The 27,975-nt window shown below is 51.8% G+C and overlaps 1 protein-coding gene across 1 annotated transcript in view; it reads right to left on the bottom strand.

Annotated features, from left to right (window-relative positions):
* STK10 (serine/threonine kinase 10) overlaps nt 1-25,631 on the bottom strand; it is a 105,523-nt gene extending 79,892 nt beyond the window's left edge. Inside the window, exons 1-2 of the mRNA XM_069483857.1 lie at nt 25,231-25,631; nt 3,413-3,577 (exon numbers count right to left, since the gene is read on the bottom strand). Of these exons, the coding sequence (XP_069339958.1) occupies nt 3,413-3,577; nt 25,231-25,386 (321 nt within the window). The 5' untranslated portion in view covers nt 25,387-25,631. The remainder of the gene's footprint in view (nt 1-3,412; nt 3,578-25,230) is intronic.
* Between the last annotated feature and the right edge of the window lie 2,344 nt (nt 25,632-27,975).

Below are 27,975 nucleotides of genomic sequence, written 5' to 3'. Positions count from 1 at the left end.
ACCAGATGATGTTCCACATCACATCTTGGGCTTCGGGCCTAGTCTACCCTTACCAACTGCTGAACAGCCTCAGTGCTTTACTCTTGCCCCTTCAGACCTGACTTCTTTCTGAAACACAGAATATGTGTCTCTCCCCAGCAGAAAACCGCCACTGGGTCCCAATACCTAAAACAGTGGTGCTCAAACTTGAACGAGCATCAGAGTAACGTGGAAGGCTCCTTAAAAGTAGACTGCTGGGCCCTACCTCAGAGTTTCTCATCCAGTAGATCTGGGGAGGGGCCTGATAATCTGCATGTCTAACAGGGTCCCAGCTGACACTGCTGGTCCAAGAGCTATACTTTGAGAACCACTGCTATTAACACAAAAGATCAGGTGCGCACTCTTCACATTGGCATTCAAGGCCTTTCACAAGGTGGACTCCAATTACCTCACCACCCTCGTCCTTTACCATGTGCTGCCCGAGTCCCAGACTAGCGCTACCCCAGCATGCCATGCCTTTCGTCCCTCCACACTGCTACCACGCTGTCCCTTCTGCCTGACACCCTTTCCCCCTCTTTATCTACCCAGTTCACAGCCACTTCCTTGACCTCACAATGTCTAAAACCCCAATCCTCAAAACCGAGGAGCTGGCGCCTTTAAGGACCCACAAAGTAACCAAGGTAGGCTGTGGGGCAGCTACAAAAGGGAGGGGGAGAAAGGCTTTTGGCCACAGCAGCAGCCCTGGATGAGAGAGTACCAGCCTAAAGTGACAACTCTGGGACAGAAAATTCTAGTGTACTTATCTAAGCACCGCAATCTAGTTAAGAATTATTCTTAACTTAAAAAAAAAAAAGAATTATTCTTTTTCTCTATCTGGTTTTCTGGCTCTGCAACTTTCTAGCTGTGTGACCTCGGGGGCAACTTACTAAGCTTCTTTGTTTCTCATTTTTTTCTGTAAGAAGGGATAAAGCAACAACCTCACAGAATGAAGATTAAATGACACAACGCAAGTAAAACCCATAGCGAAAGGCCTAAGCCCTCAATAAATGCTAGCTATTAGTAGTATCTTTGGGACCTGGGAAAGTAATGAACTTGGTGCCCAACCACGGTCAATCATGGGAACAGACACACGAGGTATTTTTCTTACTGAGTACATACTGAGCAGTCCCACAGAGGAATGGATGGGAGGATGGACGGACAGACCGATGGACGGATGGGCGGGTGGTGGGGGAACGGGAGAACTCTCGATTGAAATCAAAAGTGGCACCATGAGGCCAATTTGGCAGTAGACACTTAAAAACCTTAAAAATTCTTCTGATAAGTTTCTCAGACAAGAACACAAAAAATTCCAAAATGTCCATCATAGAGTTGTTTGTAACAGCAAAGCAGCAGCAGCAGCAGCTGCCGCCTAAATGCCTGACCGCAGAGAAAGGCACAGGCAGAAGACGGACTTCTTTGGAAGAATAAAAACTGAAGATGCAAGTATTTCTCCACTGACGTGGTAAGATCTTTTGACTGTATCCTAAATAAAAACAGTAAAAGATGAAGTAACAGGTATGGTAGAAGTTCACCATTTTCTAAAACCCTGTGTGTATAGGAAAATTCTAGGAAAAAAATGCATACATTTGGGTGGTTTAATTGTTTTTCTTTTGCTTTTTTCTATATCCTCACTTTTCTCTGATAAAAGAAGAAAAAACCTCTTAAAAAGCAGCTCCATGGGCTAGGACAGAGGAAACGTGTAGTCTCAGCTGCGTCAGCCTCGCTGTGCGCCCTGTCTCTGTTCTTTCCCCTGGGAAAGGGTGACCACCTGGTGACCCTCCCTACCCTGCTCCACTCCTGAGGTCCTCGAGACAAGGGATAAAAAATCCAAAGCTGACAGTCACGTGCTGGTGGTTTTGCTCCCCAACTGCTGACTAAGCGGCTCCCCAAGGAGATGCTCAAAGAGGTAAAGGCACGTTGGCCTCTGTCCTGGGGGAGCTGCTGTTAGCAGACAGAGCTCTGGGTGGGGTGGGAAAGGCCAAGTCCTCGCCCCCACAACACACAGCCCCTGGTTTCCCCTTGCCAGGCCTCAGTTTTCCAATCTGTCAAATGAGAGGGACAAACAGTGGTGTCTAGACAATCCCTTGGTTTTCTTAAGTAGCAGGATTCTTTTCTCAAAGGAGACACAGATTTCTCTACTTAGCAACAGTAATTCTGTACCTAAAAATCAGGCAGTCTGTGCAAAACAAACAAACAAAAAAACCCCGCTGGGACTCTATTTCCCATTATTTGAAGTGGGAAAAATTACACAACGTTATATGTCAACTCCAAACTCCCCAACAATTTCCTAAAATGTAACTAAAACCCAGTAAAACTCTCCCTGTACATAACAAGCTATCATGACAGTATGGACAATGCTCAAAGCATCCCTTCCTGGTCACCAAGTACTTACTAACCACGTTAATAACCATTGCCGTGTGCGGCACCACGGCCGGGGCTCTGGGCTCCAGCAACATCTGAGGCCCAGCCCTGCAGAGCCTCAGCTCCCTTTTCAAAACATCTACGTGTGACTCTGACGTCCTTCTAATTGCATCTAGAATCCACTCAAGACATTCCCTGCACATCCTTTTGTTACAAATGCAGTACTGAGTTTTGGAGACAAAAAAAAAATATGTTTCACATACAAAACATTAGCTGAAAAAAACCTTGGAGAGATGTATGTTCTAGGAAGTCTGTGTTTTATAAACCAAGAGGCATTAATACCAGAAGAACATCGACAGGGGAGACCTTCTGCAAGTAGGCTTATCCTGTGAAAACCAGGGGGCACTCCACAATTCCCCTATAGAAGTGGAGGGGTGATACTGAGTTTGGAAGGTGGGGCTTGAAGCTATACCTGTGCTGTGCTCATCAAAGGGTGAGGATGCTGATGGGCAAAGGGGGCTGGTAACGGGCCCCCTTCTTTAGGGTAGCCATTGGGAGGAATGTCCACGCAGCAGCTGGGCAGTGGGAGAAGAGGTGCTAGAACAGCCAGCACTTGCTGGGCTCTTACATGTGCTAGGCATCTTCTAAGCACCTGGCATGAACTAACCCATTTAATCCTGACAACAGCTCTGTGAGCTAGGTCCTACCATTATCTCCAAGATGGAGAGATTGAGGTATGAAGAGGTTAAGAACTTGTCTAGGGTCATCCAGCTCGTAAAGAGCAGTGCTGGGATTCGAGGCCAGGCAGTAGAGCTTTGGAGCTCCTTCCTGCTCTGAATCACCTGTGCTACACCCGAGGAGGGAGGCTCCATGTGAAGGGGAGTGCAGGGGGCTTCTCCTTGCCCTGGCCCTCGCCCTGGAAGCAGATGCTAAGAAAGGAGTTGAAGACCTAAAGACCAGGCTAGCTCCAGAACCGCAGGCCATGGGGGCCTGGAACGGGGGCTGGCGAGGGTGAGGGGGGTGGCAGCCTTACCCACAGCTTCCCGTCGTGGTAGTAGGAGCCCAGGAGCTTCACGATGTAGGGGTGGTCACAGGTGGCCAGGATCTCAATCTCCACAATGTAGTCCTCCAGCTCCTCCTCACTCTTGGTCTCAATGACTTTGGCTGCGGCCAAGGCACCTGTCTCCTTATTCTTGGCCTGCAAAGGGGAGACACGGAAGGTCAACAAGGCATGCCCGGCAGGAAAGTGACCCCTGGAAGCCAGCTAGAGAGCCCCGCAGGAGTGTGAAAACAGAGGCCGGATGTCCAGATGGGGACTGAGATGCTGAACAGGGACATACATTGTTCTTGACAATGGCCAGCATGGCGCATCATATCTGCACAGAGGAGCACGCAGGAGAAACAATGTCTATGTTTAATAATAGTAACAATAATAAAAAGTACAATACCTCTGTACTATGGAATAAATAAAAACACAAGAACAGAGCCAGGTGCAGCAGTATACACTTGCAGTCCCAGCTACTTGGGAGGCTGAGGTGGGAGGATTGCTTGAGCCCAGGAGTTTGAGTCCAGCTTGAGCAACATAGTGAAACTCTGTCTCTCAAAAAAATTTTTTTAAAAACACAAGAACAGGATAGCTCTGCAAATGTCAACGTCGAAAGGCTTTGTTCAGTAAAAAAAAAAAAATCCAAGTCAATGAACAATAAAAGTGGCACAATACTTTTTATATGAAAAAAGAGAAAACTATGCTTTCATACATGTTCACATGTGTCTGTAAATGCACGGAAAACTCAGGAAAGATACTGCCTGACAGCAGCCTGGGGAAGGGCCTGAAATGAGGTGGCATTCAAAGGGCACTTTCACTTTCCATATTGTTTAAAACTTTCAATAAGAATGCTTCATGCATTTATTTGCATTATTTCACATATATTAAACGTAAAATGAATAAAGAGGTTTAAGTTAAGTGCCCAGCAGTTACAGTGGAATTGCTTCCTAGACGCATGTCACCATGCGAAACAACTATTTCCTATTCGATGAGAGTTAAGAAAAATTCACACCTACTAGGATGGCTATAATCAAAAAATGGAAAAAAATAAGTGTTGGTGAAGATGTGGAGAAATTAGGACCCTTGTGCATTGCTGGTGGGAATGTAAAATGGTGCAGCCACCATGGAAAACAGTTTGGCAGTTTCTCCAAAGGTTAAACAGACCTACCATACGACCCAGCAACTGTGCTCTTAGGCATATACCAAAAAACTAAAAGCAGGAACTCAAACAGACATCTGTCCACATATGTTCACAGCAGCATAATTCATAGAGGCCAAAGGCAGAAACAACCCGCATGTCCACCATCAGATGGATGGATAAAGAAAATGTGGTTTATACACAATTGAAAATTATTCAGCCATAAAAAGAAGGAAATTTTGACACATGCTACAACATGGACAAACCTTGAAGACATTACACTAAGTGACAAAAGCCAGTCACAACAGTACAAATACTGCACAATTCCACTTACATGAGGTACCTAGAGTCGCTGAAGTCATGGACACAGAAGTGGAACAGAGGTTACCAGGGACTAGGGGAGGGGGAAAGGGGCAGTTATTGTTCAGTGGACACAGAGGTTTTGTTGAGGATGATGAATAATTTGGGGTATAGATGGTGGTGATGGTTACACAGCTTGTGAACTTATTTAATGCCACTGAATTGTATACTTATGAATGGCTAAAATGATAAGTATGATGTTACGTCTATTTTGCCACAATTCAAAAGAAAGAGACAGAAATAACCATGTAGATGGAGCAAGCAGTCCCACCCATTCCACATGCTGAGCTGGTGTCCAGGAAACGGGAGGTGAGGACCCACAGCTCCCTCCAGGATCCTGCGAGCCTCGGGATGCTGCAGTGAGCATCTCATCCAGCCAGACACACGGGATTCCAATGTTGGAAAAGAACACATTCCCCTATGTGGCCACTAAAAGCACAGCAATCTATTGCAAAGCACAGGGTAAACGGGCTTCAATGGACTCAATGAGCATCACAGTTTGGTCTCCACCTTGGCATCTTCCTAGGGTAATATGGATCACACCCTACCCTTGCCTTCCACGACAATTCTGGAATCTGACTCCACTGGAAACGCCCGATGGCCGAGTTCCTCCTACAGGTCTAGCACTCCATGGATGATAATGCACAGTCACTCATGTGATCATCACAGTAACCACCACCCCAGTTTCCCCCATTCCACAGATGAACATGCCAAGTTCAGGTTTAGAGAGGAAATATGATAGGAACTAGGAGTGGCGCCAGAATTTGCATCTGGGTCATCTAATGTTAAAATCCTGGGCACTTCCCACTACTATACAAGGTCTCCCTGTAATCTCCAGAATCTAGAAGCCCCTAAAACCAGATGTCAACAGACCCTTCTGAGCACTACTGGGCCAGCCCCGCAAAGGGCGCCCACAACACAGAGACAGAGCCACCTCCTCCCTGGCCAGCGCAAGGTCTAGCTGGAGAGACACAGCCCGAGAGTGAGGAGGCAGTGTGCTCATGACCAGGTGTGGGAACTGGGAGAGGGCATCTAACCCCTGCAGGGAGCCTTCCGGAAGGAAGCGATATTGAGGGGGTGATATAAATAGGCAATTTTTATGTTCATTTGCATTTTGTACACTTACTCTCAGTTTAGGTAAATGTTTCACTAATTGAGCTGCAAAGCCCCCAGGGTCCCACAGAGTGACAACAGTTTCACATTTATCAAGGGCTCCCTCTGCATGGGGCACCAGTCTACACTACTTATGTGGTAACTTATTTATATCCTCAATAACCCTATGATATCAGCGCTATTATTATCTCATGTACAGATGGGGATACTGAGGCAGAGTCCCCCAGAGTGAGGTGGCAGAGTGGATCTGGAACACTGGCAGTCCCAAGGCCAGGTCTGCGCACTCTTGGCAGCCACATTCTTCCATCAAAGTCCCTTCTGAGCCAAAGTCTATGATACCTCCCAAATTGGGCCCAAGAGCCCAGTTCAGGAAAGGGAATTTCATATGGGGCCAGTCTTTGTTCTACGATTTATCTACTCACCGGGCCCCACCTGTGGGGTTCTCTCCCGAAATCTAGATGAGAACGCCTTAGAGACCCATCAACTAAGGAATCAGGCGCTCACTCGCTCTCTCTCTCACACACACACTTAACTCATTATGTACCTGTCTTTTCATTTCTTGTAAAGCTGATTTTTCTTACATCCCACTAGAGAGCTAAACAAGGAATCCTCCACTCCTGCACAACACTCCTCCTCCTCCCCAAACCCAGGGGGAAGTCGGGCCGGCTCTGCTCCTTCACAGACAGGAAGGCTGAGGGCTGAGCGGGGAGGCCGGAGCTGCAGCCAGGTGACCAAGGCAACCAGCCTGCGCACGCTGAGCTGCTCGGTCATTCACCCTTCACTCCTGAGAGCTGGTGAAGAAGGCTGCAAGTCACCTTTTCCTGGGGTTCCTGAAAAGGGATGTTTTCTCCTGAGCATGGAGGAGGCCCAGCGGGGACCATTTCCATGAGAGCACAAACCCACCTTTCCGGCCGCCTGAAAGGCAGCATTGACCACGAGGCCGGGCCTCCAGCCGGTGCCAATGTCAACACGAGGCGCACCCGCTGCCAGCACCTCGCCCAGACTCCAGAGACAGTGCCTGCCACAGAGGGCTCAGCATAATAGAAACTGTGGACCAGTAAGTGACTCGGCCAAAATTAAATCCTTTCACGGCCTGGTTGGGACAGCAACCTTGAGGCCACAGGGAATGTTATAAGGCTGATGATAAAAACAGCTAACAATGACGGGGCACTCACTATCTGCCAAGGCAGATCTTAAATGCAATTTCCCATTCATCCTCCATTCAGCCTTTGAAGATAAATATTATCATTCCCAGTTTACAGATAAGGAAACTGAGATTCAGAGAGGTGGGGTGATTTGGCTGAGGTCACACAGCGAATGAGGGTGGAAGGTGAAGGCTGGATCCAGATGCAAGCCTGCCTGGCTCAAAGTTCCAAGTCACTTCCCAAAAGACCCTTCTTGGCGAGTACCCGGCGTTCCCTGCTCTAGCTCCTTTCGAGGCAGATAAATGACAACCATGGCCATAGCAGGCGCTCGCCAGGAGGGTCTGGCAGCCTCGGAGTGCCCAGACAGCAGAATTGAACGTGCCAACAAACCATTGCAGCCACGTTAGCCACGGTGCCCATTTCCCAGACGAGCAGAGTAAGGCAGAGGTATCAGGTCCCACGAGGACTGTGAGCCGTGGTGGTCTCCCGACTCCCAGCCCAGTGCTCTCTTCACTACACGGTGCTGCCAAGGAAGCATGATGCTCAGAAAGATGAAGCAATTTGCCCAAGGTCACACAGCAGGTGCGTAAACAGGAGGTGAATTCTGGCCAATGCGGCTTCAAAGACCATGTATCTGACCACTTTGCCAGAGCTGCCTGTAAAATTGTATAAGTCCTCTCTGGGCCTCAGTTTCCCCACTATACAGAAATAGGGCAGGGAAATGATGCCCCAGCTCTCCCCACGCTCTGATGTGAGGCCATGTTAAGGAGTGGGTGGTGGGTCCTGGAGAGCCACAGGTGGTCCAAGTAGATGGGCACTGTGGGAGTTGACAGGCAAGAAATCACATACAGAACAAGTGGCTGTCTGTGGCCTCTGACGTCCCTCTCTCCCACCAGCTCAGGCAAGGCCGGGGACAAGCGAAGGACGAGGGGAGCCCCAGCTCAGGCCTCCACTGCTGGCCAGCAGTGACTAACGCCTCAGCCCACACCCTTGACAGCAGACACACAGTGGCCACTTGTGTTTTCTGGCCCAGGCACCTCCGTGGGAACAATCCTCCCCCTTGTGCCGGTGCGAGGCCCAGCCTGGGGGAGGCGGGGGCAGCCCTCCCAGCCGGGAGCCCTGCCCCACCCCAGGGGCCCAGCCACCCCAGGCAGAGGCTGGGGGCTTCCTAACAGCCACACAGTGGCCAGCAGGGGGCCACCCCCAGGCCCTCCTCTTCCCTCCCCGCTGCCAGCTGATCACTGTGTCCTTCCCTCCTCCTGCCAGGAAATAGCTGGTATCACAGAACTTAGGAACCAGAAAGAACTTTAGCCACCACTCGTAAACTCCTGCTCCCTAACCCCCACACTGCAGATGAGGAAACTGAGTCCACAAAGGCAAATGTGATGCTTGTCTTGTCTGTGAAACAAGAGCACATGGCCTGCCTCAGGAAAAGTAAATGAGAACACAAGAGCAAAGAACCTGCAGGGGCCTGTTCCTGGTGCCACCGCTAACCTCAGGCCTGGGAGTTGCTGGAGCTGTCTGGAAATGAATCCTGGCGGGCGAGGATGGCAGGGGACCTGGGCAGCATCCATCTCCCCTTGTGGATTCAAAACTCCAGTTTCCTTCAGAAACGGCCTTTCCCTTGCTCTCAGGCCAACGGATTCATGCCAGGCTGACCCCACCCCGGTCCAGGTAGTCCAGGTACACACCCCAGGCCCAGCCAATCAGAGTGCCGGGCCTTGTCACAGTAATTGGTTCACAGATGCCTGGGCATGTGACCTAAGGCAGGCCAACAGGGTCTTACCTTGATGGTTCTTTTGTTTGCTTTTGGTTTTTTTTTTTTTTTTATTTTTGCTACAGTTATCAGGAAAGTAGCTTTTTCTGAGGTTGCTAAACTGGTAGAATGGAAGGCTGGAGGGTCTTGCAGCCCACCTTGCTACTCCCTTGGAGAGGCTGCCTGAGGATGAGGCCAACACTAGAGAAGCAAGGTCCACAAATGGCAGAGAGCAGCGTGCTGATGACTCTGGAGCACCTGGAGCCAGCTGTTCCTGAAGGCAGATCTACCCTTATACTGTTCAGTTATGTGAGCCAATAAACTCCCTTCAGACTCCTGTCATTTGCCGCCAAGAAGGAAGTAAGTTTCCTATCTCTGGTGTTCCAGCAGACAGCAGACATCTATGGAAGTGTGTCACCATGCAACAGACACGAAACAAGGCCACCTTCACTCCCAGCCCACTGTGACCTACAAAGCTGACGGAGACCTCACGGAGGAGCTGGCTGATAATCCACGATTGGGACCTACGTGGAAAACACAGTAACTAACGAGCCACAGGCAAACATAAACCAGGGCATTCTTCTACCAAAAGTATCTTCCTCCAAAAAAGTGGAGAGGATCATTTTACACTTATTAAATTAGCAAAAACAAGTAATAATGACAATCCCAGTGCTGGCAACAATGTGGCAAAATGGGTATACTCATTATGAACAAGAATATAAACCGATTCAGCCTCTTAAGGATAACAATTGGCAATAGCTTTTAAGAGTCTTGAAAACACTCTTAAGCCTATTATCCCTCGTTCCTGAGAATTTAAGGCCAGGAAATAATTCAAAAAGACAGTAAGAGAAATGTACTAGGATCATGATCACATTAGTCCACAATAATGTGAAAAAGGTGGAAATAACCTAAAGACAATGATTAAATTACCTCAATGGGATATTAAGCAACGCTTTAAAATAACAAATAAGATAATACAGTAATGAAAAAAATACTTAATCCATAATAGTAACAAAGAAGGATAATAAAATTGTAGGCGACAATTTTCCTTTGGGAAAACTGCATGTGCCTATGGACAGGGATGAGCTGAAACACAGCACAGTGAGGGCAAGTGGTTTATATGGATTATTTTCACCCGGGGACATGTAGCAATTATCCACAGGGGTCCCAGCGAGGACAGCCTGGGGTTGGTGCAAAGGAGCCTCCCACACAGAAAGAGGCCACTTCATCCTGACCGTGCCTTAAACGTTTTCAGAGATGGACACCTTCGCTCTCTCCGAACCCACTTGAGCTGCATGGTCCAATATGGCAGCTACTAGCCACATGTGGCTACTTAAATTAATAGAAATGAAAATTTTAGTCTCTCCTTTGCACCAACCACATCTCACGTGCTATTACAACCACATGGTGGCTACCATACTGGACAGAGCAGATACAGGACATTTCCATCAGTGCAGAAAGTTCTACCAGACAGCTCTGCACTCCGCGGCAGAAAATGCCTCCTCACAGGGTGAAGGAGTATCTAAAACTCACCCCAATGTCCCAGACCCGGCCTCAGAAACAGGTATTTCTTTTTCTAGGAAGAAAAAAAGAGACCAGCGCAGACAGTGTATGTGGACCGCCCCCCGCCCCCATCCTTTGCTAGGGGGTCTCTGAGCGTCCCGGCCACCCGAGGGCGTGAGGGAAGGCTCCCAGCCGACCTGGCGAGGGAAAGCCTGGCATGTGGGTCAGAGCCAAAGAATGGAGCAGGCGAAGCCAGGGGTTTCTATTTTCCCCACGGCTTTATTCTGGACGGCTGTGCCAGGCACGTGGGGAATGTGGCTCAGGCCACTGGAACCAGAGCGGGGCTTGGCCTGTGTCTCTCACACGATGTACAGCTGTGCCGTCTCCGCCTGAACACAGTTAATCTCTGCACACTGACATGTTGCCAGCTGCAGGAAAGGCTGTGACTCTGTTAAGCAGAGGAAACCTGGCCTCCGAGGGAACTGGGGTCACAGCAGAACTGGCTCTGTGCAGGGGAAGGGCTCAACACAAATTCAAGGAGGGTAGTCTGAGGGCCCGAGAGCAGCCCATCTGGGCTTGTGTTCAGAATCCACCGAGGCTGGGGCTGGCAGCACGGCTAGTGGAGGGGTGGAGCAAACCCCGGGCCGGCCCTCTGGAGGCTCAGGTCCCTGTGGGCCTCCGCGTGGAAAGGCCCGCGGCAGGACCGTGAGCAGCCTGCCTTCCTCAGCACAGGCCCACAAGCTGTGCATAAGTACTGCCCTCTCCTTTTACTGAAGAGAAAAGGAAGGTCTGGGTAAAGAAAGTGACTTATTCCAGGGTGCACAGCTGGGACGTGGCTGCCAGGCCTCGAACCCAGGTCTGGCTGACTGCCCCCAGTCACCCAGTGGAGTGTTCACCCCCAGGGGCCCCGCCCAGGTGCTCTGTGTGCCAGTCCTCCTCCCTCCGCTCCCTCCATTGCCTTCAACCAGCAACACTCTTAGGGCAAACCCTCAGTGGCTCCCTACTGCTGACAGGTGAGGCCTGAGCTCCCTGGCCAGCTCTCATGGCCCCCGAGAGCAGCCCCTGCCCACTTCCACTGGGCTCCACCTCTCCTGCACACTCAACCTCATGCCCACTCCCTACCTCCAGGCCTTTCTTCACGCCCCTTCCTCCACCTGGAATGCCTTCCCCATACCTGCGTCTAAGCAGCCTGCAAAACCTAACTCAACCACAGCCTAGTCCGTGACATCTTCCCCAGAACTCAGCCCACCCCTCCGATGAGAATTTCTCTGCACCTTGTTAGGGCTTTCATCACAGACTGACTGGTGCCCTGGTCATCTGCATCAGAGATTCTCTTTCTAACCTGCCTGTGAGCTCAGAAATGCTAAGCCCATGTTTGACTCGTCTCAGTTTACCCCCATAGAGCCTGGCACAGAATAGCCAGTGGACAGGTGGGAGTGTGGGTGAATGAGGAGATGGTAGGTGGGAGGGAGGATGGATGAATGGGTGAATGAGTGGGTGGGAGGACTGATGTATGGGAAGATGGGTGGACAGACAGCCAAATGGATGAGTGGATGGATGGAACAGTGGGTGTACAGATGGGTTGATGGATGAGAAAATGGGTAAATGGGTTGGTGGATGGAAGGGAGTTGGGTGAATGGATGGGTGGGAAGAGGAATGGGTGGGTGGATAGATGGGTGGATGGATGGGTGGGTAGATGGCTGGATGGATGGGTGGACAGATGGGTGGATGGATAAGTGGATAGGTAGGTGGGTGGGTGGGTAGATGGCTGGATGGATGGGTGGACAGATGGGTGGATGGATAAGTGGATAGGTAGGTGGGTGGGTGGGTAGATGGCTGGATGGATGGGTGGACAGATGGGTGGATGGATAAGTGGATAGGTAGGTGGGTGGGTGGGTAGATGGCTGGATGGATGGGTGGACAGATGGGTGGATGGATAGGTGGATAGGTAGGTAGGTGCGTGGGTAGATGGATGGATGAATGGGTGGACAGATGGGTGGATAGATAGGTGGATAGGTAGGTGGGTGGGTTGACCGATGGACGGATGGGAGGTTGTATGGGTGGAATGGTGGGCAGATGAATGAGAGGGTGGGTAGATGGGAAGAAGGGCAGACAGATGGGAGAACGAGTGGGCAGGAGCATGAATGGGTGGATGAGAGACTGGGAGGATGTGAGAGAGGGATAAAGGAATAAAATGTACGTCGAGCATGCAGGTAACTACCATCTTCCTTTTTTCCCAAAAGGCACTTGAGCCTACCTTGTTGCTGGGTTTTATGAACAGCAGACTCTCTCCTGCCTTTAATACTGTAGCCAAGAAACTTACTTTTCCAGGTACCTTCCCCACTCCATCCAATGGCCTCATCTTGGCAAACTTAGAAATGGGCAAATTTCCATCAAGTGATTTGTGGAATGGAGACAGAACAGGACCTAGGTCAAGTTCCAACTCTACTACATACAACTAAGTGCACTTGGGGAAGCCAGGACACTTAGGCCTTAGTTTCCTAACAGGGATGTGGACAACTCCAGTGACGCGTGAGAAAACTTACAGACCACCATGGGTGAGTCAGTTGACTATTGGCTGTTACTGTTCTCTCTTGGGACTTGTGTATTTTTTGTTTTCAAAAGCCTAAAACCATGTTTATCCTGTTCATCAGTACTCTGTCTGGTCATGGTGTACACTCAGTAAGTGTTTCAAATGATGGGTTAAAGACTGGATAAATGGGTGTTTGTGCCTCCCTGCAAAAAGAGAGAAATGAGGCCTTCCACATTAGAGAGGAAATGAAAGTGATAAGAAGTCCATTTTCTTGTCAACACATTTAGATTTCTGAATCTCTAGCTGTTGTGCAGTTTTGGGAGATGGCACCTCTTACCCTGGAGAATCCAAAGGCTTTGACCAGGCCAGGACATACGGAGTTAACCAGTCCTACCAAATAGACACCACGTCCCCATCAATGATGGCTGTGTCAAGTTTCGGCTCAACAACAAATGAGACGGCCGAGTTTCAGAACAAGTGACACTTAAGAATGGCAAAGATTATAACGCACAAGAACAGTAGAGTGACACAGTTTCCAAAGATGTGCGGTTAATACTCCCTCCCTCAGGGAGGAGAAGCCTGGCGAGCCATCCTGGCACAGTGCAGGGGGCAACGGTGGGGAGTAACACTGAGCCTCAGTAGTCCTTCTGGGTCTGCAAATGAAAAATGAAAACCCAAACGGGATTGGCCCCAGAGGTAGCAAGTCTTGGCCTTGGCTGAAAACACAGGCAACCCGTCCGACTTGGCCAGGGATGTGGGAGCCCTCAGATCTCAGCTCTTCACAAACAATGGGGAATCCAACCCCAAGTATCACTGATAAAGGACGTGCAAAAGGTGATGTAGGCTCTGCCTCTTTGGGGGGCTGCTCCCACCTTTCCCAGGCTCCCTCCTACCCAGAGGAGGACAGGGAGAAGACTCAGGCTGAGTTATGCAGGGGGAGGGGAGTGTGGGGTCCACAGCAAAAAGGAGGGAGTGAAGAAGGAAGCACCTGCATCGAGGGCCACCCGTGCCCCACCCCTGCACGATGAAGGCGCCTGGTAAGACCTCACCTAATCCTCGCCACCACCTCGGGGTGTGTGTCTTTTTATCACCTCTGTTTTCCAGACACTATCAAACCTCACAGAGGTTAGGGTCAGGCCATTTTTTCCACCAGTAGTCCTTTTGGTATTTTTTTTTTATTATTCTAAAAGTAACACCCAGTCATTAAAGAGAATCTTAAAAATACAATGGCACAAAGAAGAAAATCAAAACCACCCCTAATCTAAGAGATAATCGCCTGAGCCTTCTGGAGCCCCTCCCACGGTGTTCCGTGGTGCCCACAGACCCGCATGTGTTTGGCAATCCTGGCTCTGACACTTCCCAGCTGTGTGACCCTGGTGGGGACCTCTTTGTCCCTCACTTTTCACTTTTACAGTCCTTTACATAACGAAGATGTTAACTGTTCCTGTCCTGGCAGCTGTTGTGAGCATTCAACGGGTTAATATGCAAGGCTGGCCCAGAGTGAGAGCCCAGGAACCTTCACCCGTTACTGTCTCTCGCCACAAATACGCTCTTTCATACTTTATAAACACGGGACTCAGTTGCACACACTGACTGGTCATTTTCAGCTTTCATTTAACAGTATGGCACGAATACTCTGGAGCACAAAACATGCTCTTCTCCAGCACCGTCTCAGACAGCGGCGGACGGCTCTAGTGCACGGTGGGACCACCGTCTATCTGACAACCCCCTGCTGCGGGGGCCACCCTACACCGGTCGCATGGTGCTGCATCCAAAAGCCTAAGACTTGGTTTCCGAGTTGCCAAATGGCTCTCGAAATGGCTGGCCAGCTTACACCCGTGTGTCCTCACGAACACTATATACAACTCAGGTGTGAAACTGGGCTGGGGCCAGCTCTGCCACGTCCTGGCTGTGTGTCCTTGGGTACTTGGCCGCATCAGCATGCAGGTGTACAGGCACCCTGTGTCCCATCTGTGAGAGGCGCTAGTGCAGAAAAGGAAACCGTGACTCAGAGGGTGGCACCACTTGCCCGAGGTCATGCAGCAAGGTCAGTGGCTGAGCTGGGACTCGCGGGAGGAACAGCATCCCCTCGTCAGGAGCCACTGAGGCGAGGCTCTTGCAGGAGGCCCGCACGGGGTGCTTTGGGGTCTCCCACAGGGACACGAAGCTGGTCACAGTAGACAGTCCTGCAGCCAGATCAGAGGCTGGCACTGGTGCCTGGAGCTCCAGGTTCCTTATTATAATAAGAGGCACCCCAGTCACCTCTCCCCAGCCCCAGAGAAAGACAGGGGCTTGAGAAAGAGACTGGGCGCCCCCAACCCGGCAGCAGAGCCCACCGAGGCCCAAAGCGAAGGTAGAAAGAATCTCAGGGCTGACCAGGGAGGCTCACCAGCTCTGACAGGGGTCAATGCCTCACGATGACAACGCCAGCTCTGACAGTGGCAACTGCTTCAGAGGGCCAAGAACTGGGCCTGGGCTCCCAGACAAGACTACCTAGGGCTTTCCAGCAAGGAGAGAGAAGGAAAGCGAGGCACCAGCTCCCTTCTCCCTCCAGGGCCTGAAGGCCACTCTCCAGGCGCCTGCAGTGCCCTCAGCTGCCCTTGACTAACCGACCGTGGGCAGGCACAGAGCTGAGGCCTCACAGACCTGTCCCACCAGGCCCCAGACTTACCGCCGGGCCTTCCGGAAGGGTAGGATGGAGGCTTCCTTATCTTCGATGAATCTGCTCATCTTGCAACACACACAGAGCAACACCAGGTAGGCTGGCCCTTGGGAACCTTCCCACCCACCCACCACAGGCAAGGGGAGGGGGCAGGGGCCTGGGGAATCTGCCTCTGTCAATCCCCAGAAGCCAAACGAACAGCGAAAGTCACCGGGCAGAAATGATGACAGCCACAATAGCGCCAGTCACAATGCCTTCTTCTGTGCCAAGCAGGGTGCTAACGACTGGCCACATGTCTCAGTCTTCGCAAACTCTGAGCAAAGTACTATTTTGATTTACAATTTACAGCTCAAGACACTGAGGCTCAGAGGGGTGAGGTGACTTGTCCAAGGTCACACAGCAGCTAGGCAGTGAAGCCAGAAGAAAGCTCAGAGCTGACTCCAGCACCCACACTCAGAACCACAACACCGGGCCTGCCTAGGGAGAGGAAAGAGGCCAGGCCTGACATCCACCCGTCATCCATTCACTCAGCCAGCAGATGTTAACTGAGCACCTACTAGGAGCAAGGCTTATTCCAGATGCCAGGAGCACAAAGGATGGATAACACCCTGCCCTCAGGGGCTTTACATCTGCCAGGGAGGACAAAAAATGAACAAGGAGACACAAAAGAGAATCTTGGTTTGTGAAGAGCTCTGGAGGAAATCGACATGGAGCTGTCACCATGGTCAGAGAGGGGCGGTCAGGGAAGGCCTCTCTGGGGAGGGAATGTGAGCTGAGACCCAGAGGATGAGAAGGAGCAATTTGTGCAGTCATAGGAAGAGAGTAGCAGTCTGGGGAACAGCAAGTGCAAAGGTCCTGAGGCAGAAAGGCGCTTCAGGGCTCAACTTCTCAATTCTTCTCAGGGGCCCCCACCCTCCCCTACCCCTGGACCCAGGCTGGCTGGAGTTAACTCTTTAGTCACCAGTGCATTGGTCAATTCAATTCCCCTCCCCTCAAGTCTTAGGGCTTAGTTCTGGCTCTGGTATAGCCTGTTAGTAAGAAAAAAATCAGTAAGCTATGGGGGAAGGAAGAGAAAAAAAATGCAACAAAGGGGAAGCAGAGAGAAAGGGGAAGAGAAAGAGTAAAGTGGAAGGTGAGTGCAGTGGAGAAAGGGAGAAGGGAGGAGCAGGCCTTTCCGCGCATGCCCCTCCCTGCTCTGCTGGTAGGACCCAAGGGCACCCCCGCATTAGGGTGCTGCGGCCCCAGCAGCCCCACCTACAAGGGCCCCAGTAACACCCAGCTCCCCCACCCTCTGCCCACCTCTTCCCCTGCCACTTCCTCTGCTGGCCCTGGCGGCACCCGTCACCACTTCCTCTGCATGGGAGGCCACCATCACCACCCAGCTGAGGCAGGCCCAAGGAGAAGGGTGACATTCCTAGGCACAGAAACCCCAAGGCCACAGGGGGACACCATGCTGAAGTGACCCTGGACCCTCTCTGCCCAACAAGCCCCTTCGCCTTTCCCTCTGTGTTATGCAGGAGAAAGGGACAAGCTCCTGGCCAGAGAGATCCGGGAGCAAGCCCCGGCCCTGCCTCGGAAAGCTGCGTGACCCTGAGCACGTCGCTGCTCCTCTCTGGGCCTCCGTTGCATCAGCTATGCAGGGAGCAGTAACCCACGCCGTTCATGGGGAGACAGTCAGAAGAATAAATGATGGGCAGACAGGAACTGAACAAACGTCAACTCCCTACTTGTTCACCTGGGAACCTGCAGTGCCTGGCACAAGTAGGTGCTCAGGGGACAATTCTGGTGGCTGACACTTATTCGAGTTCCGCCAGCGTCCGGGGCCAGGTGGTTTCAGGGGTTATCTCAATCCGTCCCGCAACAACCCTATGCAGATGTACTGCTGCTACCACCATTTTGCAGCTAAAGAAACTGAGGTGGAGAGAATGAATTTCCTCAGGGTCACACAACCTGCAAGAGACAGAGCCAGGCTCGAACTCCAGGGATGTATCCAGGCTCCTGCGCCGCCTCTGAGCCCTGGCCAGCGTCAGCTTCCCGTCCCCTCTCACCCTGACTGCCGCACCTTAGCTCCCCAAACTCCGTGGTGCCTCCCATCCCACACACATCTCCTGCTGGGCTGGTCACCTTCCATCAGTCACCTCCCCTCTCTGGACTCTGACTCAGGCCCCAACCACAGCTCTGGCCTTGGCCTTTCCCCGCATAGCCATCTGCTTCTGTCACCAGGCTGTGGCCACTCTGGCCCAGCCTCCACCCAGCATGAGCCACCTTGGCCTTGGGCAACGAGGAAACCTTGTTCTGGCACCTTCCAGTTGCGTCTCCTTGCTCAAGTCATTGCCCTCTCTGGTCACGGCCTCCTCCCAAAGCAAAGTGGGCCCTGCTCTAACATTATGTAGGTTGACCTGGTCAGGCCCAGGGAGACATAAGGCAAGTCAGGCAGGACATTGTTTGAGGTCAAACCTGCCCAGTTCAAATTGCTCAGCCTGGCATTCAAGGCTCTCTTGACTTGGTCCCTGCGATGGTCTGAATATCTGTGTCCCTGCACGTTTGAATCCCAACATCTAAGCTGCTGGTATTCAGAGGTGGGGCCTTTAGGGAGGCGATTAGGTCATGAAGGCCAAGCCCTCACGAATACGATTAGTGCCCTTAATTAAAGTAGGCCCAAGGGGACTCGTTCATCCCTTCTACCACATGAGGACACAGTGAGGAGCCGCCTAGGGGAAAGGGGGCCCTCACCAGACACGTCTGCTGGCACCTTCATCTTGGCCTTCCCAGCCTCCAGAACTGAGAGAAAATTAACTTCTGTGGTGTATAAGCCACCCAGTCTGCGGTGTTTTGTGATAGCAGCCAGAATGGACTAAGACAGCCCCCAAAAGCAATCCTAGATCTGGCCCTGCCCCGGCTGCCCCCCGGCTGTGCCCAGCTCCCAAACCCCCTGGCCACGGCCTGAGGAGACAACAGAAATGGGCAGAGTGGACAGGCGGAGGGGACAGGGTAGCAGCAAACGGTAAGGCCAGGTCTGCACTGCCCACACGGTAGCCCCTATCCACATGTCACTATCGAGCACCTGGCATGTGGCCAGTGCAGACTAAGATGTGTGTACGTGCAAAACACACACTGAACTTCAGGGACTTAACATGGAGACAAAGAATATAACATATCACTTTAATTCTGTATTTACTACATGCTGAAAATATAAATATGCTATTAAAATTCATTTTCTCCATTTTTTGTCTGATTTGAATGAAGCGACTACAAAATTTGTCACTGCATATGTGGCTCGAGTGATACTTCCATTGGGCCATGCTGGCTCAGACGGTGGCTCCTCGGTTCCAGCAGATGTGGCCCTGCAGGAATGCAGGCTGGGACCTGCTTACATGATACTTCAAGAAAAGACAGAAATCTGGGCTTTTCAGAGAACTCTCCTGATTTCAAAATGCTGGCGATCAATTCAAATTTGGTTCAGCCACTGTGGGAACCACATAAACCCATCCTCGGGCCACCCTAGGCTCAAGGGCCAGCAGCTGGCAACCTTGGGGTCTCTGGTCAGCCTCTCTCCTGGCCAGGGCTTCCTTCTCTCCACCTTCCCACCACCACCCCGCCTGCCCTGCCAGGTGCAAGCCTTCCTGCTCACGGCTGACTGTCTGTCTGTCCATGCACAGCTCTTATCGCAGGCAGCACCTTCCTCTCTCCTCCCCCATGACACCCTGGAACAGCAGGGGAGGCCACTATCTTATCCTGAGCACGTGCTGTGGCCGCCTGCTGCACCCTCTGTATGAGCTACATGTCCAGTTCTCACAACAGCCCCCCGGAAGGTGTCAGCCCCACCATACATGTGGGGAACGTGGGGGAGGCTCAGAGACAAGCTACTGGCCTGACATCACACAGTTGTTAAATGGGACAGCCGGGATTCGAACCCTGGTCTGTCTGGCTGCAAGGCCCACATCTTTCATCATATACCCAGAAACTTGATGCCGGAGGTGGACAGACACCATTAACTGGACAGAAGAAAGGCATGCTCGTCTGTGCGAGGCGGGGGCTCTCAACTGGAGTGATACTGCCTCCCCTCCCCCCTGGGCATGTGGCAATGTCTGGGGACATTTTGGTTTCCACAACTGGAGGGGGTGGGTACTGGCATCTTGCGGGTAGAAACCAGGGGAGCTGCTGAACATCCTGTCATGCACAGGACAGCCCCACAGGAAAGACTTATCCTGCCCAAAACATCAGCGCTGCCGAGGTGAGGGAGCCGTGGTACCAGAGCTGAGCTATAAACAGCAGATCTGCCTTGTCCCCAGCTGAAGTGGCAGTAACTGGGCAGGCCCATCTCCATCCGAACCAAGAGCACCAACAATACTAAGCCACCTTCACATCCTGAGCGTGCGCTGGGTGGGGGTCTGCAGCCACACGCTCCCTTCCTTAGCCCCTCTCAGCCCTGGCGCTCCTCCCCTTCACAGCCACAGCCTCGGGCTCAGAGGGGGAGGTCATTTGCTTGGGGTCCAGGGCCAGGACTGGGACCCAGATCCTATTGAGCCCCAGATCTCTTCCCTTAACCACCACCCTGTTTTATTACCCTCAGCAGCATCTGGGCCTGGGGGTGACCGTGCAAGGTAGTCGGGGACTGTCCTGTGACAGCCCCCGGGATTTCCCCCTAGTCTAGGCAAGCTCAGGAGGCCAGGCGACTAGAGGTGCTGGATGGGGTCGGTCTGCTTGCTCGGCTCCCTTCACCCTGACCTGCTCTGGAGCACTTCCCAGTGTGGCAAGCGCCAAGGCAGCCCACCAGGACTGCAGGCGCAGCCCCGCACCAAGCGGACCCCCACAACAGGCGTCATCCCCAGGAAGCTCAGCCCACTTTGATTTTAGGACCAAGTCAGGAGTCAGAAACCCACTCACAATAGTGTGGACTTGGGTTTAAAAATACTTGGCTGAGCGGAAATAAGGTTACTGCCTGGGGGCAGATCTCTTTCCTCTCCCTGAAAAGCCCAGGGAGGAGGGGCAGGAGAAGGAGGAGGAGGAGGAGGGGAACCTTCAGCAGCCCCAGAGGAAGCAGAAACCCAGGCTCTGAAACTAGCAGGCAGGAGAGGAGGTGACAGGGGCAGGGCCCTGGCCTGTGGAGGGGCGGGAAGGCTGCCAGGGATCATACCTCACTTAACCTCCGCTTCCTCTAAACCAGGCAGGGCAGGCAGGATGTCACATCCCTCCCAAGCCCGCGCAGCTGGAGGGGGCCGCCTGAGGTCTGAGCAGCAGCTGCCAAGGCCCCTGTGCTCTTGCAGGGTCCAGGAGAATTTGGGGACTGGCCTTCAGCAACAGCAACGGACAAAGGAGACCTCTATTAATTTATCTCATTTTATTTTGAAAATCACCCTCAAATAGGTATACCCTTCGACCTAGTAATTCCCTTCTGAAAGTCTAGCCTAAAAAATAATTTAAGGCTGGGCACAGTGGTTCACACTTGTAGTCCCAGCACTTTAGGAGGCCAAGGCAGGAGGATCTAAGCCCACCATAGCTCACCATAGTAATGAGCTATAATGATACCACTGCACTCCAGCCTGGGCAGCAGAGTGAGATCAGCTCAAAAAAAAATTAAAATACAGTAAGAATTTTACAAAGTTGTTCATCAAGGTACAGTCAGCTCTGCAATAACCCCTATTTTAAACCTGCCGATTCTGCTGCAACGCCATTGACCAGGTTAGGGAGTGATTTTGTTCTCAGACTAAGGTTGCATTGGCTTATGTGCAATTGATTATCTACAAGAAACACTAGGTGAATGCAGAAAACTGCACCCAGCTGCTCTGGGCATAAAAAGAACACACAAAACACACAGGCACACTCCTCAAACACCCATCAACTTCCTGCTGCCACTGCTTCGTCAGCTGCCACCCTTCCGGCACCCACGACCACGAGCACCCTGCAGGCTTTTTTCCAGGTAAGGTGCCCCACTTATCAAAACATTCATGTATTTCTTCTCCACGAACTTGTATAAAACTGTGGTACTGGTTTTTAGGTTCTGAACTTTCTTTTTTTAACTGATGAAGTTCTTTAGTGTTAGGCACTTACCCCTGCCTTCCCCGTAAGGCCTCTTTATTGCGTGATTTTGCACAGCTTGCTGATTTTTAGGAAGGCATATATATATTTTACATTATATATTATATAAAGTGCCTGGCACATGACAAGCATTTAATCAATTTTAACTTCTTAATAGTAAAAAAAAAGGCGGGGGGGAGGGAAATTACTTAAATATTCAATAAGATTAAGATCAAGGGGACACTGAGCCATCCCAGAAGGTATCTGTGAAATGTTTAGCACAATACAGTGTAGGAATGAAAGATGGCATAAAACACTGTAGATATATACGAAAACCACCACAGAGAAAAAAATTTTCACCATAAAAGTCTGAAACAAAATACATCAAAATGTCAACAGCAATTGATGGGACTTAGGGTGATTTTTAGGTTCTTTTTAATTTTGGCTATTTTTTTGTAAACTCCTGGTTTTGCAAAATAAACCTTTTAAAAGTTTAAAGACAATGAAAGATCAAAACCAAAGCAATTTTCAAGAATCACAAAAATAATCTCTTTCCGCTAACCTAACTCATTTCATTTCTGCACATTCCCTGGCGGTGTCCTGGGCAGGAGCACCTGTCTCACCGCTGCTAGCACAGCAAGCGCACCTGGCCCAAGGCAGCTTTCTCCACCCAGCATATCAAACGCTTCTTCCTCTTTCTACCTCCTCCTCAGAAGGAAGATTATTTCCAATGGTAAGAATTTTGAAACTACATAGCTTGTAAGCTTTACTTTGTATTCTAGTAATGGACTAGAAATGATTTTCTTTTGAAACCGATTTGCAATCACACAGGGATTGGGTGAGGATGAGCTTGACTTTGCACAAAATCGATCCTATCCTACTCTTTCTTCTCCTGGGGCAGATGGACACAGGCTTATCAGGGAGAAGAGGCTCTATGTCTCCGAGACTGCTGATGTTAAGACTCTCCTCAAGAAACCTGGCATCAGAGAGTACCCTCCTGACGTTGACAAGCTCGCACTTCAAGGCTTCACAGGCCCAGGAAGTCCTCAGGAAGGCCTGCACCTTGGCTGTTGGGAGAAAAACCTGCTATTTCTAGGACAGGGAGAAGAGATGGTGCTGGCAACCCCTCCCCAGCTCATGGCCAACTGCTTTCCCAGGCACCATGTCAAAAGAGAATCTCTGGTCCCTGCCATAAAACCAAGATGGAACTTCTGGCTTGGGCTACCACAGCGACCAGGCTAGGGAACAACAAAATGGGTGGGAGTCATGGTCCTTGATTAGAAGGCCTTTATCAAAAGCAGCACTTGCTTTAACTTCAACTATAAGGGCTGAGTAAACACTACCCCTCCGGGGCAGGCAGCCTGGGTGACAGGGAACTTTGATTCAAGATGGGTCTTCCTTAGTTGGTGACTAAGGAAGAAGTGTTAAACTGAAGCCCAGAGCCTTGGGTTCTAGTTTCTTCCCCTCTCTGGGCCCTAGCCCCCGTGCACGTAACGTGAGATTACGCTGGATCAAGGGGGCACACACTAAGTAGGTAACAGAATGAACTGTCCAGATGTATCAGTCGTCCCTCAGCTCTCTGAGTCTCGCTCTCCCTTGTCTTAACTATGAGAAAATCATGGTGTAGGGGCTTGAGGGGGTGGGGGACGCCAGCTCACAGCTTGGAGAGCTGGAGTCACTTTTTAAAAAGTAACTTTCCATGTACTTTGGAGAACCAGAAGGAGACCAAATAACTTGTGGATCAGACGAGCTCCTTTGAACGAAACGAGCAGCAGGGGAGTCTTACAGGGCCAAAGCAGGCGGAAATGGCAACTGAAAATGACAAAGGGAAACCTTACCAACATGAAAGCAAAATTCTGCATTTAAGTGGAAATGAAAATGAACCATGCGAAGCCGGGATGCACTGGGGGAGAGAACAAGAATGCAGTTGAAAGCCCCTAATGGAGAAAAGACATCACCGAGAACCAAGAGCATGCACTAAAAACACCAACTGAACCTTCTGGATAAAGTGGCTTATGTGGTCGGCTGACCAAGAGTCCAGCTGCCCCCACAGTGGTCAGCATATCTGCAGGAGCAGGCTCTGTCCTAGGTGGGAAAGGACACTGGCAGGGTGTCTAGGGAGAGCCTCCAGGCTGAGGAACGTTTTCTGGTGCCACTAGGAGGAAGACAGCTCTGAGAAGAGTCAAGGAAAAATGTGCAGAGGAAAGGGTCTGGGGCTGCCCTCAAATATGTGTGAAGCCCCCAGGCAACGTAAGGCAGCAAATGAAGGCAGTCCAAATGCTTGGGCTCCGACCACAGGACCTTTGCTCCAATGGGGTGCCTTCCCGAGTAACAGGAAGTGCGGGGGTGAGGGGAGGTGGTAAGGCAACAAAAGAAGCCAGGTTGGGCCTAGTTGGTCTCAAAATGGCTGCCACTCCAAGCCTCTTGAGCAGCGCTTCTCAACTGGGGTGGGCCTGAGATTGTTCACGTCTAACAAGCTCGCAGATAATGCTAACTCTAGTCATCTGGGAAGTACACCTTGGTAACCAGGCTCCGGACCACTTTCATGTCAGAGAGATCAAGTCCTGACCCAGGGGATCTGGGGGAGGCCTCTCAGTCGTCCAGCCTCCTGAAAGGGCAATCTTGGGGTCAGAGTAGACTACAAGCTACAGGAGCCCCAAGGAGGAGGATGGCTGCCTTAGGAAGGAGGCACTCTCCTGGAGGTATACACCAGCTTAACAAGTGGGAGTCTCCCAGTAAGTTCTCCTAGGGACAAGGAGATCAGGGAAAGGGTGGAGTCAAGCTGTAGGTGTTTTGGTCCCTAAAACAACTCAGCAACTCAGACTTGGCTCACAAGAACAGAAACCAGACAATGTCCTGCAGCAAACGTGCGGCGGCAAACTCAATCAGTTCTGCCCCACCCACCCCTCCACAAAGGCTCTCCGCCCGGTCTTCCCCTAGGGGAGAGGTAACTGCAGACTGGGAGATTCCCGAGCAGTGACTCAGACGTACAGAATCAGATCTGTTCCTCGAAGCTGCGCGTTCATGAGACCTTGACCTCCCCCTCCGTCCAGCCCACCTTCCTAAGCCCCACCTTTTACTCCTGGGGCCACACCTTGCCCTCACCCTTTCCCTGTCTTTGGCTCATCTTCAGGTGTGTTCCCAACTCCCAGCCCTCCCAGGCGCAGATGACTTCCTCTGTCCCTATTGCCTAGGCATTCCCAAAGCATCTGTGATGCTTGGTATGACAGTTTTAGGGAGGGTGCCTGGAGTGGCCCTCTCGGATGCCGAGGTCCCATACGCGCTGCTTTGTCTCCCCCAGCGGCGCCCAGCGAGGTGCAGGACGCACAGGAAGTGCTCAGAAGCCGAGGTGGGGGCGACAGCGGTGCCCAGAGGGGGCGCCCAGCGCGCAGGGACTCGCCCGGGCTGGGTGAGGTTCCCCCGAAAACAAGAATCGCCGGCGCGGGGCCCGGGACCCCGAGCTCAGGGCCGGGCAGCCCCGTGCGTCCTCCCGAGCCGGGGCCGGGCTGGCCGGGACCGGCGCCCCTTCCTTCCGGAGCCGCTCGACGCACCCGGCCACCCACCTCCCGCGTCCTCACCTTGTAAACCTTGCCGAAGGCGCCGTCGCCCAGCTCGCCCACGATCTCCCACACCTCGTTGGGGTCCACGTCCCGGCGAACGTGCTCATATTCGCGGGACTTTCGCTTCTCGAAGGTAGACAGGCGCAGGATGCGGCGGAAATTGGCGAAAGCCATGACTCGGGGCGCGCGAGCTGGGGGCGAGGCGGCGCCGGCTCCGGCTGTGGCTCGGGCGGCCGCGGGGATGGTAGGAGGACGCCGCGGCGCTCGGGGCTCTCCCCAGACCCGCCCTTCCTCGCAGCCCGACCCAGTCCAATGCGCCCTGGGCAGCGCCGCGGCGGGAGCACCCGGAACCGCGCAGGCGGCCGCGTCCCCGCCCCCGCCCTGTCCGGTCCCCCGGGCCGCCTCCCGAGCGCCAGCCCCGCTTGCGCCGCACCCCGGCCCAGCCCAGCCCAGTCCGCGAGCCCCGGACACGTTCTGGGGACCGGCCCCGCGCCCGCCCACCGGCCCGGCTCCACCTGCCGCTCCCCGGCAGCGCCCCGAGACCCCCTAATTGGCTGCAGGCGCTCCCCGGCTCCGCCCGTCGCCGCAGGGCACTCTGGAAACTGTAGTCCCCGCGCACCTCGCGCCGGGCGCCACGGGCTGGGCTTTGGGGAGCCTAGGGGACCGCTCGGAGGGCCGTTCCCCAGCCTGAGGGGACAGCTGCGCCGCGTGGCTCCCAAAACTGGCGGGAGCGAGAGGGGCAGCCAGCTGGCATTCCGCGAGCGCGAGCGCCCACTGATCGTCGTCAGTGCCGAGAAGGTGAGCCGAGTTAGCGCACTGAATCCGCCCGCAGCCCCCCGGAAGGCTGTCCTGCTCGCCCCACTCTTCCGACGGGGACGCCCGGAGAGCGAGGGCGCTTGCTTGGGGCGCGCATCCTGGCGACCAGTCGGCGACGGGCCATCGGCGCGCTGCTGCCTCCTAGTGTGCGGCGCCCAGGGGCCGCGGCAGCCCCTGCAGGCCGGACTTTCCCCGCTCACGTTCTGCCTCCCAGGGGCTCCCCCGCCGCCGTCCACAAACCTGCCCGCATTGCAGGGCTGGGAGAAGGCGCGCCTTTGGGATTTATGCATCCCAGACTTCGTGATGGGTTTGCAGGTATATTTCCATAGTAAGTAAAAATCGTCTTATTCTTAGTTTCCCAATTAAAAAAAAAATGAGCATATTACAGATCAAGCTAAAGTCATCTTTGACCCCTTTCATCCTCGATCCTGGCCATTTGACTCACTTCACTGCTACTGGTACCTGTTTGTCCTATAGAGAGTTTTAAAATGCTCTTACCAGAATCTTCTACGTGGCTTCCAAACAGAAAGTGCCGGGGATGGGCAGCCTTCAAGGCCTATTAGGGTGACCCTCTCTCATAAACAAGTTGAATCTCAGCAAATAGCACTTTCCAAGAACCCCAACCCCAGAGAACGGCTATGTTGAGGTGTTTTCACCCCTTCCTCGGTGCATTGTTCGAAAATATCCCTTCAGCAGTGTGCAAACACCAAGCGAGCTTTAAATCGGAAACGCCAGCTGAAGAAGCCTGCTTTGCTGGTGGTCGGTGCAAAGGGTGCCCTGATTAGGGGTTGCCGAACAGTTCAACGTGTTCCCGCAACTGAATGAGTACTTGGAATTTTAGAGGGTGTTTATTACTAAAAGAAGGAAATGCGCAAGACTGCTGTCATCGAGTCAACTCATGTTGGAACCTCCCAGAACATGCGGAAAAGGTGGTCTTTCATTTGTTTTAGATCATTTGACCAACTATATGGAGGTGATGGGGGACCAAGAGGGCTGCTTCCCCACTACATGAAGGCTCTGACTTCCCCAGAAGCTGTTGGCCCTGGGGTGGAGATGGAGGTCAGAGGGGTCTGACCAGCCCTCAGAGATAGAGAAAAAAAAATGAAATGAGAAATAAAAATGTTGTATCATTCCATTTATACAAAATGTATAGAAAAGGCAAATCCATACAGACAAAAAGTAGATTAATGGGCCAGGCCAGTGGCTCACACCTGTAATCCTAGAACTCTGGGAGGCCGAGGCAGGAGGATCGCTGGAGGTCAGGAGTTTGAGACCAGCCTGAGCAAGAGCGAGACCCCGTCTCTACTAAAAATAGAAAGAAATAATATGGACAGCCAAAAATACATACAGAAAAAAATTAGCCAGGCATAGTGGCACATACCTGTAGTCCCAGCTACTCGGGAGGCTGAGGCAGGAAGATTGCTTGAGCCCAGGAGTTTGAGGTTGCTGTGAGCTAGGCTGACGCCATGGCACTCTAGCCAGGGCAAAAGAGTGAGACTCTGTCTCAAAAAAAAAAAAAAAAAAAAAAAAAAAAAGTAGATTAATGGTTTCCTGGGGCTGGATGTGAAAGGGAAGTTAACTAAAAGTGGACAATGAAGTCTTATTGGGGCGATAAAAATGTTCTACAACTGAACTATGGTGACGATTTTGCAGCTCGGTAAATTTACCCCCAAATCACTGAATTGTAAATTTTTATTATATTTCTGTAACTCAGTAAATTTTATGATATGTAAATTATACCTCAATAACATTATAAGAAAACCAGAAAGTTTCAACAGAACCAAAGCTACTTCTTTGAAATAACTAATAGATAAAAGAAAAAGAAAAAAAAAGTTGGGGAGAGAAAGAAAAAATACCAGAAGAAATGAAAAGCAAGCATAATATCAGATACTGTGGAGATTTTGAAAATCATGAAATGACATTTTAAACAAATTTATAGGAATAAAT

The sequence above is a fragment of the Eulemur rufifrons genome, chromosome 10, assembly GCF_041146395.1.
Source record: "Eulemur rufifrons isolate Redbay chromosome 10, OSU_ERuf_1, whole genome shotgun sequence".
Lineage (NCBI taxonomy): Eukaryota > Metazoa > Chordata > Mammalia > Primates > Lemuridae > Eulemur > Eulemur rufifrons.
Note: the sequence above shows the minus strand (reverse complement) of the source record. Positions and strands in the feature narration are given on the sequence as shown.